General features: G+C 46.2%; 1 protein-coding gene across 1 annotated transcript in view; it reads left to right on the top strand.

Moving 5' to 3' along the window:
- Window positions 1-11,818, top strand: part of LOC144498747 (A disintegrin and metalloproteinase with thrombospondin motifs 12-like) — a 557,508-nt gene that overhangs the window by 225,358 nt on the left and 320,332 nt on the right. The window contains exon 5 of the mRNA XM_078220368.1: window positions 10,421-10,504. Coding sequence (XP_078076494.1) covers window positions 10,421-10,504 — 84 coding nt within the window. The remainder of the gene's footprint in view (window positions 1-10,420; window positions 10,505-11,818) is intronic.

Raw genomic sequence — 11,818 nt, 5'->3', positions numbered from 1 at the left:
CGCTAGATAATGCCCTTCGTCGTCGTCCCCCCCCCCCCCCCCCCCCCCACCACCACCGTCACCTCAGCACTTTAATAATTAGGGTAGCACATTGAAGGACTGTCCCCGCACCCAGCTATCACACTTGCCAATGGGAAGTCATGGCCGCAAAAACTAAAAAGCAAGCTGCTCTGCATGGAGCACTTGCTGGATACAACGGAAGCCCATGGTGATGCGATATATCGATGCTAATGGTGAAGACCTGCCAGCAAGATCACCAATCCAGTATGGGAGGTGGTGGCAGTGGTGTTCAGAAGAGGACAGCCAGCCGGTGCAGGAAGAGGATGAATGGTCTCCTTAGTTCTGCTGGGATAACTTAGATTCTTCTCATCAACACACACTCACACATCTATTATACATCTACAAGGAGCTCACATCATGGCAGCTCCAGGGACACTACCACTCACTCTTGCACACACATCTTCATCTCCCGTGTGGCTCGTGTCTTCATCACCTCACTGGTCCCACTCACCATCCACACATGCCATGCATCCTTATTATCTGCCCTGGCACACCACCTGCTTACACTCTCTCCATCTGTCTTTCTGTAGGACAAGCTGGCACACAACAATAGGGATAGATCCCAGACAGGTGGAGGGTGAGTGAGCTGAAGGCCCTCACAGATTTTGGGGAGAGAGCCATCCAGCTGTTTGAGGAGGACATTGATGGCTCCTGGGCTGATGGTGAGGTAAGGGCAATGAACTAAGGACTGGGCTTTCCAGATGTTCCCGCCGGCAGGATGGCTGAGGCTGCAAACAGCAGGAAACACCTTTGATAGGGGCGGGACTAGAAGATCCCGCTGTCGGCCAATGGCGAGCTGCCTCCACTGCCACAAAACACACCATGGGCAGGTTGAAAAATCCCACCCCAAGTGAGGATCCAGCACTGTAACACCATCAGACAACATACTGTTTCTCAGGCCCCTGCCGTGCACTAATGACCTCTCCTTTCTTTCACAGGCACATCTGGGAAGTGGCCAAGGGAGTCCAGCAGTCAGGTCCCCTGACTCCAGCCCTGGTAGCAGTGGAGGAATGACAGAGCCCGACATTGAAAAACCGTTACAGCACTCACCCACACCCTCCACCAGCACGGAGCATATCACACTGTCAGATCCTCAGCAGGTGGAGGCAGGGATACCCCAGGGTGTCAGCACTCGGAGGATTGCTGGAAGCCAGAAATCTGCTGAGTCCCAGTCAGATGACCAACATCTGGACTCAGTCATTCTTCAGTTTCTGGAGTTCCAAAAGCTCATTTGGGAAAATTAGGAAGGTATGTCTGGTACACTCCTCAGACTGAAAGGCTACATTGAGGAATCTGAGGTGATTGTGCCGACTCTGCAATGCAACAAGATCTACAGAGCTAGGATGTTGTCAACATGGAGACCTTGGTGCAAGATTTTTATCCTGTACTACTGCAGGACATGCTCGACATTTGGAAGGTACTTGCTGGTAATGCCAGAGGACAGCAGGGCTTCTCGAGCTCACTCCAGTTGTCCCTTCCTCCCAAACAAGAAGCCAGGAACCCTTGGGCACCCATAGGAATAAGGATCAGTTGGTGCAAAACCGAGAGCCTGTTGACTCCCGGAGTGTGTCCGGCCCATCCGAATCTCCTCTTCCTGTGACCGCTTCAACTCCAGTTCCACAGCCCGAGGAGAGTGGCACTGCCACACAACAGGACCCCAAGGTCAAGCTGGGGCCCCCCAGGTCTCAGACCTCTGGGCGATGCCCGCCAAAGTCATCACAGACATCAGGATGTAGCAGTCAGCAGGCTGCCTTCACCTCCACTGTGGATGGTAGCAATGCACCAAGACATAATGGCTAGAAAGGTTAAGAAACTTTAGTTGCACAGCGTGGGCACGGGTGCTAAGCATTTGTACATAACGTTTACCTCTGTAAATAAACTCCCACTCATTGCACCCTCTATATGACTCCTTGTTCTAATAAGCTGCGTTCCTGTAATTCCAACCTCAAAACCTGATTCATGCACATGATAAAGGCAGGGTGCTCAGGCCAGGGCTTTCTCCATATACTTTGTTCAATGTCCCCAGCATATTGGTGGTGTCCCTTTATAGTGACCAAACACATCAGTCATGCCTGTATCTTATTGGGAATGAGGATGTCTCCCACAATGTACAGGGCAAGCATCCCTCATTCCAGTCATTGTCCATGTGTGGTCTCAGCAGCTTTAGAGCTGTGGTTTTCTGCCCATCCCATCTGCCTCAGCCTCTGGTGACATAACAACAAGGGTACTGCTTTCGAAGGATGCTATAAGATCCGGGGAAGTGAAACTTTCCCTGCTGCCTCACCATGATATGACCCTAGTCATAGAATCATAGAATCCTACAGTGCAGAAGGAGGCCTTTCGGCCCATCGAGTCTGCACTGACCACAATCCCAGCCAGGTCCTATCCCCGTAACCCCATGCAATTATCCTAGCTAGTCCCCCAGACACTAAGGGCCAATCCACTTAACCTGCACATCTTTGGGTTGTGGGAGGAAACTGCAGGACCCAGAGGAAACCATGCAGACGTGGGGATAATGTGCAAACTCCACACAGACAGTGACCTAAGCCGGGAATTGAACCCGAGTCCCTGGTGTTGTGAGGCAGCAGCGCTAACTACTGTGCCACCGTGCCGTCATTGAGAGTCATTGAGAGCAAGCGAGCTGCCATCAGCCAGACAGGAGTCAGACATTCACAGAAGCTCTGTGAGGATCTATGCACTGTTCCCACTGCAAGTCATCTTCAATCGCCTGGTATGTAGGACTGTGGCCAACTGCTGTGTCTCTATGACAGGAGCCTCATCACCGAGACTGTGCACTGCTATCAGTCAGATGGGAAAGCAATGCTCACAGAGCCATGTGAAGAAAATGGGATGTCCTCACTAAATCTGCCCATCAGCCTTCATGAATCTAGCATCAATGAGAGCATCCTGAGCTCATCTGCCTTGTCTGGACATCGCCATTGCTGACATCCTCTTCCTCAATGACCTTCTCAGCCTCCTCCCCATCGACACCCTCATCATCAGAGGAAATGTGCCACCCGTCCATGTCCTCCTCAGACAGTTCCTGCACTTTGTGCAGCATCAGGTTGTGAAGGGTGCAGCAGATGACAGTGAAGTGTCACCCTCTGTGAATTGTATTGCAGGGCTCTACCAGACTAGTCCAGACACCGGAAACTCAGCTTCAGCATCCCTATGGTCTGCTCCACTAGGTTTAAAGTTAAAGTTTAAAGTTTTTATTTATTAGTCACAAGTAGGCTTATATTAACACTGCAATGAAGTTACTGTGAAATTCCCCCAGTCGTCACACTCTGGTGCCTGTTCAGGTCAATGCACCTAACCAGCACGTCTTTCAGAATGTGGGAGGAAACCGGAGCACCCGGAGAAAACCCACACCAAGATGCGAGATGCAGCATGAGTCTCGTTGTATCTTGTCTCAGCTGCACTCTGTGGCCTTCTGCATAGAGGTGATTAGCCACCTCCTCTTTGGGTAGCCCTTGTCTCTGAGGAGCCAAGCCTGCAGCCTCGGTGGACCTTGAAACATGTCTGGGATCTGAGAGTGGTTCAGAATGTAGGAGTCGTGCACACTCCCTGGGAATTGAGCACACACCCACAGGATGCATTCGGTATGATCGCAAACCAGCTGAATATTCAGCGAGTGGAACCCCAGTATCCCCAAGTCAAGCCTGGTGTCCCCTGGGTCAAACCTGGTACCCTCAGAGATCAATCAGCCTGGTGATCCTGAATCAAACTCCAGCAGCTCGTCTCCCCCTAAATACATGGAGATGCTCCACAAGCACTGCACTCACGGCTGCACCTCCTCCACCCACACAACTCCCCTCCACCCCATCCTCCTGATCACCAACTCACGCCAGCCCCTCCCGATGGCCAGCCCCGACCCCCTCCAATGGCCCGGTGCCCGCTGGGCAGTGCCTGGATGCCCCTTCTGCATTGCCAGTGTGCCCGATGATTAGTGCCAGCCAGGCACTTCTCAAGGGGCAACCCGACCCCCACCCCCCTGAACTCCCGGGGTGGGGGGGCTCATTGGCCTCTGTCCCATTGGTGGGGAGCAGTTGTAAACCCTGCTGGTGGGAACCTCTCAGGCGCTGGGGGAGACACCAGCGGACCTGGAGACTACTATCTTGGGCTTGCTAATCATATGGAAAAAGCAATTTCCACATGGTAAACAGCCCCCCACGATTTCCGGTGCGGGGCTGATTAAAGGGCCTGGGAGACTCGCGACTGGATGGATGCTGGTCGCGGGTCCCGCTAAAGGTCCCTCCCGCTGATGTCTCCCGGCAGGCTGTGCTACTTGAGCAATGCAGTGGGCTGGAAGAATCCCAGCCAATATGTTATTTAAACCGAGAGAAATGGCAGGTCGCGTGTCATGAATCACAAACGAGCTAACATCCAGGTACAGTAAGTGATTAGAAACAAGGGGCCGAATGGCATTGTCCTGCTCCTAATTCGTCACTTATTGTAAGGAGAATGGAATTTTAAAAATAGGCAAATTGCGCTCGAGTTTTACAGGACATTGAAGTGACCGCATATGCAATACTGTGTACAATTTTGTTTTTCCTTATTTAAGAAAGCATATAATTGCATATAAGTCCAAAGGTGTGTGGGTTAGGTTGATTGGCCATGCTAAAATTGCCCCTTAGTGTCCTGAGATGCATAGGTTAGTGGGATTAGCGGGTAAATGTGTAGGGATATGGGGGTAGGGCCTGGGTGGGGTTGTGACCGGTGCAGACTCGATGGGCCAAATGGCCTCTTTCTGCACTGTAGGGTTTCTGTAGGGTTTCTGTGCATTAGAAGAAATTCAGAGAAGGTTCACTCGATTGGTCCACAGGATGAAGAGTTAGCTTATGGGGAAAGGTTGAAAAGGTTGGGCCTGTTTCCATTGGAATTTAGATGAATGAGAGGTGATCTTATGGAAACATAAGATCCTGAGGGACTTGACAGGGTCAGTGCTGAAACAATGTTTCCTCTGATGGGATGGACTGGACTAGGGGGATGAAATTTAGAAATAATGGGTCTTCTGTTTAAATGTGGAGTTGCCGGCGTTGGACTGGGGTAAACACAGTAAGAAGTTTCCAATGTGGCTTTTGCTACCAAATAAACCTGTTGGACTTTAACCTGGTGTTGTTAAACTTTTTCTGTTTAAGACAGTAATCAGAACTTTTTTCAGAGTGCCTTTAGTCCATGTAATTATCTTAAAGCATAGAATCCCTACAGTGCAGAAAGAGGCCATTCGAGCCATTGAGCCTGCACCAATAACAATCCCACTCAAGCCTTCTCCCTGCAACCCCACATATTTACCCTGCTAGTCCCCCGAACACGAAGGGGCAATTTAGCATGGCCAGTCAACCTAACCCTCACATCTTTGGAGTGTGGGAGGAAACCGGAGCACCCGGAGGAAACCCACACAGACACGGGGAGAATGTGCCAACTCCACACAGTCACCCAAGGCCAGAATTGCACCTGGGTCCCTCGCGCTGTGAAGCAGCAGTGCTATCCACTGTGCTGCCCTCTCCTCCCAGAGAGCTGCAGAAACAGGGTCACTGAATTTTTTTTAAGATGGACTGATGGGGGATTGAAAGGGCATACAGAGGAGGAAAGTGGAGCTGAGGCCACAATCAGGACAGTCGTGATCTTATCAAATTGTAGTGCTCGAGGGACCAAATGGCATTCTGTTACTCTCAAATTGTATATTTGTATGTACTATCCTCTGAGTCTAAGCATATTGGGTTTGAGATTCACAGAATCATAGAATCCCTACAGTTCTGAAGGAGGCCATTCAGCCCATTGAGCCTGCACCCAGGCCTTTGCCCCATAGCCCCACATATTTATCCTACTAATCCTCCTGACACTAAGGAGCCAATCAGCCTAATCCGCACATCTTTGGAATAAGGGAGGATACTGGAGCATCCGGAGAAAACCCATGCAGATACGTGGATAATCCACACAGACAGTCGCCCAAGGCTGGAATTGAACCCGGGTCTCTGGCACTGTGAGGCAGCAGTGCTAACCACTGCTACCATGCTGCATTGGTACCAAGGATATAGATAGAATATGCTTCATTCTAATCTTTTGGTGAATTTCCTTACCTCATTCAAGAGCTGGCAGAAGCATTGAAATCTCTCTTGGTATTATTGGAGAGAAGGAAAGGTTGTGCAGGGTCTGAATGCAATTCTTACCCTGGTGGAGTTCACATGTCCTGATATTGGATGACTCCTAGTTCAAGATCAACTGTGATACTTCAAACAAAAAGTTTCCAATTGACACTTGATCTCGTGCCTCACTAACTTGATCGAGTTTTTCGAGGAAGTGATGAAGATGATTGATGAAGGAAAGAAAGTGGATGTTGTATGCATGAACTTCAGTAAAGCCTTTGACAAGGTATCTAATTGTAGACTGGTACGAAAGGTGAAGTCACACGGGATCAGAAAAGAGCTGGCAAGATGGATATAGAACTGGTTTGGCCATAGAAGACAGAGGGTAGCAGTAGAGGGGTGCTTTTCTGAATGGAAGGCTGTGACTAGCGGTGTTCACAGTAAGAAGTTTAACAACACCAGGTTAAAGTCCAACAGGTTTATTTGGTAGCAAAAGCCACACAAACTTTCGGAGCTGCAAGCCCCTTCTTCAGGTGAACTAGCGGTGTTCCACAGGGATCAGTTCTGGGACCTTTGTTGTTCGTAGTAAATATAAGTGATTTGGAGGAAAATGGAGCTGGTCTGATTAGTAAGTTCGCAGATGACACAAAAATTGGAGTTGCGGATAATGAAGAGGATTGTCAGAGGATAATGCATTTTAGAAGGTCCAGTGCATGAGGAATTATATAGTAAGTGGTAGAACCCTTAGGAGTATTGACAGGCAGAGAGATCTGGATGGTTATGTCCTCCGATCACGGAAAGTGGCAACGCAGGTGGATAAGGTGGTCAAGCAGGCATACAGCATGCTTGCCTTCATCAGTTGGGGCACTGAGTATAAAAATTGGCAGGTCATGCTGCAGCTGTACAGAGCCTTAGTTAGGTCTCATTTAGAATATTGTGTACTATACTGGTCGCCACACTACCAGAAGGAAGTGGATGCTTTGAAGAGGGAACAGAAGAGGTTTATCAGGATGTTTCTTGGCTTGGAGGGTATTAGCTATGAGGAGAGGTTGGATGAACTCGGTTTGTTCTCACTGGAATGACAAAGGTTGATGGGCGACCTGATAGAGGTTGACAAGCTTATGAATGGCATGGACAGTGTGGATAGTCAGATGCTCTTTCCTAGGGGAGAAAAGTCAAATACGAGGGGACATAGGTTTAAGTTGCATTGGGAAAAGTTTAGAGAGATGTGCGAGGAAGATGAACGTCTGGAACATGCTGCCTGGGGAGGTGGTGGGAGCAGGTATGATAGCGGCATCTAAAGGGCATCTGAACAAATACATGAATAGGATGGGAATGGAAGAGTACGGACTCCGTAAGTTCATACTGTTTTAGTTTAGGCAGGCACCATGATTGGTGCAGGCTTGGAGGGCCGAAGGGCCTATTCCTGTGTTGTACTTTTCTTTGTTCTTTGTTCTGCACTCAAGAAACTTAATTTGCATAAAGCCAGCCAAATATTCAATCAACGCAGCCATTACCTTGACTGCATTAATCAAAATTGGCCCTTGCCCTCCAAATACTTTAACTTAAAATCGTCATCTTTATTTTGAATTGCTCCCTTTGCCTTTTTTCTGATCATCTCTGAAGCCAGTTCCAGTGTGAGCACCCAAAATTCACCCCACCCTAATCCACACCCACCCCACCTCCCTCTCTACTCCCCCCAGTTCATCTTTTGACCTGGTCTCCTTGCATCCTTCCATTCTGCCGTTCACCACTGGTGACAAACAACCAGAGGATACCTTGTCCCTCTTGTACAGAAAACCCCAGATCTCATTGCCTCTGCCCCTCTTCAACTTTCAAAAGACTTTTGATACTCAGGCTTTCATGGTATTTTTCAGTAAATTCTGTTAACTGTGTTAGAATGGGTAAGTATAGATTCCTGTATCCCTCGTTCCAATGATGAGTCTCTTTTTGCCCTCCTGTAATGTGTGTTTAATATTTTTGATGTAATGGGGGCTACTAAATGCATGACCCCATTACTCAGCCCTAGATAATCCTTATTTGCGATGTCTGATCTTCTGGTGGTATTATGTTGGCTGAACACTGGAGAATCATCTGGTAACCAGAGTAAAATGGTACCTCATATGTCTTCTGAAGCCACTTATAAAGACATTACTTAATCCAGAATACCCTCATCATTGATAAACTAGTGGCAATTGGATCAGAATTCACTTGTGCAACTATTCAGCTCTCACAGAATTCAAAAAACATAACCAAGAACATTTGAAAGAACATAAGAAGTAGAAATATGGCCCTTTGGCCATTTGAGGCTGCTTTGTCATACAGCATGATCATAGCTGACCTTCGACCTTAGTTCCACCATTACATCTTATTCTTATATTCCTTGATTCGTTTATAATATATAAAAAACATAAATAATATACTTGAATATACTCAACAACTGTCCTCTGGTATTGAGAACTCCAAAGATTCACTGACAGAATTTCTTCTTATCTCAGTGCTAAATGGCTGAGCCTTTATTCTGAGATTTGTCTCTAAGTTCTAGACTCACCAGCCAGGAGAAACAGCCACTAAGTGTCTACCCTGTCAAGCCCTCTAAGAATCTAACATGTTTCAATGAGATCACCTCTCATTCTGCTAAATTTGAGAGAGTATAGTTCCATTCTCCTAAATCTCTCTTCATAATGTAATCTCTCATCCCAGGAATCAATTAGTGTCAAGAACATCTTGACACTCAAGAACATCTCAAGCTTGATCTTGGTTTCAGATAAAGCGCAGCACAACGTCGTGGGCCAAAGGGCCTGTTCTGTGCTGTACTGTTCAATGTTCTATGTTCTATGTAACATACACAACTCAGTTGTAATGTGTAGCCACATATCTCACTCAAATTGGAATCCCACAGGATAGAGCGTGTTTTACTTTATTACATTATTCATTTGCATTGCAGTAGTACAACCCAAAAAGACATAATTTGACATAGTGAGGTACCTCCATGGGAACAGATAATACTCAATATTAATGGAAGTCTATGACATACATGACAACCAATTCCATACTGTGACTTAAGTTTCAATCTAATTGATATGTGTGAAATCATAGAATCATAGACTCATAGAATCTCTACAGTGCAGAAGGAGGCCATTCGGCCTATCAAGCCTGCACCGATAACAATCCCACACAGACCCCATCCCTGTAACCCCAAGTATTTACCCTGCTAATCCCCTAGCCTACAAATCTTGGGACACGAAGGGGAAATTTTGGACTGTGGAAAGAAACCAGACTACCCGGAGGAAACCCATGCAGACACGGGGAGAATGTACAAACTCCACACAGCCACTCAAGGCCGGAATTGAACCCAGGTCCCTGTTGCTGTGAGACAGCAGTGCTAACCACTGTGCCACTGTGCTGCCCCTCAATAAAATTTAAAATGTTTTCCATGTGACTTAATTTGCCTACAATTACATCTTGCAAGAGCTAAATGCTTTGCCAAGATAGCTCTGGCAACCATCTGAGGTTGAAATGAGATTTGCAGCCTTTTCGTTGTATTTGATCCTGAGGTGACTTTCTGAGCACACAATGATGCCATCACTGTCTATTTTTACCTCTGCAACATCCCCCTGGTCACAACTCATCTGTTGCTGAAACCCTTAACCATGTCTTTCTTATCTCTAGACTTGATTATTCCAATGCACTTCTGTCTGCCCTTCCACTTCTACCCTCTGTAAACTCAACGTTATCCAAAAATCTGCTGCCCATATCCTAATTCGCAGCTACTGATCACTCATGTACTTGCTGACCTTTTTGGATCCTTGTTACACAATGCCTCCATTTTAAAGTGGATCCTCAAAAACTCACTGCTTCCTGCTTCTCTTCCCTTCTTCAATATACTTCCTAACGCCTACTCCTTTAACAAAGATTTTAATCATCACTCCAAATCTTTCTGTGACCAGCTGGCAAGGGTATTTTTGATAATGCTTCTGTGAAACACCTTGTGATGCTATACTCTATTAAATGTCTTATATAAATCAAGTTGGTGCTGTCGCAGTTTATTCATCTTTAATAAGATTTTACAGATCTCAATGTGTGACATTGTACAAACCAATGCCTTTGACTGTATTGCAGAGATACTTCATTTATGCATTCACTAGAGTTAATTCACTAGAAACCATGATTGAATAATTGTTTTCCAATGCCAAATTTGTTTCAATCTATGATAAAAGGTTTTCTGGATTGAAGGACCAATTAGTTTCTCCCTTCTGATATTGGCGCAGGTTGCAAGCTTATTCCATGACCCCAGTATTGGCAACGCAATCCACATCGTATTGGTGCGGCTCATTTTACTCGAGGAAGAAGAGGTATTATTAATGTATTTCTAAATGTTTCCATGTTAATTATTTTTACGTGAGGCGTCAAATTGTATATTAAAGCAAAAGTATGCAATTTCTATTACAATTTTGAACATCACCAGGCATTTCTTTATCAAAGTTGTCAGGTTTCTCTACATAATCAGTATTTATATAGTAAGAAGTCTCATAACACCAGGTTAAAGTCCAACAGGTTTATTTGGGATCACGAGCTTTCAGAGCGCTTACAGTCATAGAGTCATAGAGGTTTATAGCATGGAAACAGTCCCTTCGGCCCAACTTGTCCATGCCGCCCTTTTTTAAAACCCCTAAACTAATCCCAATTGCCCACATTTGGTCCATATCCCTCTATACCCATCGTACCCATGTAACTATCTAAATGCTTTTTAGAAGATAAAATTGTACCCGCCTCTACTACTACCTCTGGCAGTTTGTTCCAGACACTCACCACCCTCTGTGTGAACAAATTGCCCCTCTGGACACTTTTGTATCTCTCCCCTCTCACCTTAAACCTACGCCCTCTAGTTTTAGACTCCCCTACCTTTGGGAAAAGATATTGACTATTTACCTTGTCTGTGCCCCTCATTATTTTATAGACCTCTATAAGATCACCCCTCAGCCTCCTACACTCCAGAGAAAAATGTCCCAGCTTATTCAGCCTCTCCTTCAGCTTCTCCTTCCTCAGGTGAGACTGTGGCCACCCCAGTCCAATGCCGGCATCTCCACCTCACAGTATTTATATAGGCGTAGGCAGGCAACTACTAAACTCAAAAACCTGAATGTGAATTACCCTCTTTAATTTTAAGCCATCTTTGTCAAGATATTTGATTCAGGGATGTTTTATTGAAGGTACAATCTCAATCAATATCTTGCTGAAATGCTGCCCTTCGTAACGCTGGAGCATGTAACACCATGGAGTCTCTCTCTATACAGTGAACTCCTGATCTTAACTATGAATCAGGTGAAACCAAATGCTTCTGTACAGGGAGAGGGAAAAGTGGATCAATAATTCTATTCAATAATTCAATTTTTATACCTCTTAACAGTACTTCCTTGACTCCTTCTGCTGCAGAACAAGCAAAGGAGATGAAATAGCACTGAAATCTAGTTGAGGTAACATTGCATAACCTGGCAGGACTTGAATTAAGCCTCAGAAATACATGAAATAGACAGGCAACCAAGACATGCATCAACAAATGACCCTTGACTCTATTATGAATGCTACTGTAGTTGGTATAATCGCTCAGAATTAACTGGATAACCCATCAGCAAAATGCAATTCACAAAGTAGAATGCAAAGATGGC

Source organism: Mustelus asterias, chromosome 1, assembly GCF_964213995.1.
Source record: "Mustelus asterias chromosome 1, sMusAst1.hap1.1, whole genome shotgun sequence".
NCBI lineage: Eukaryota > Metazoa > Chordata > Chondrichthyes > Carcharhiniformes > Triakidae > Mustelus > Mustelus asterias.
Note: the sequence above shows the minus strand (reverse complement) of the source record. Positions and strands in the feature narration are given on the sequence as shown.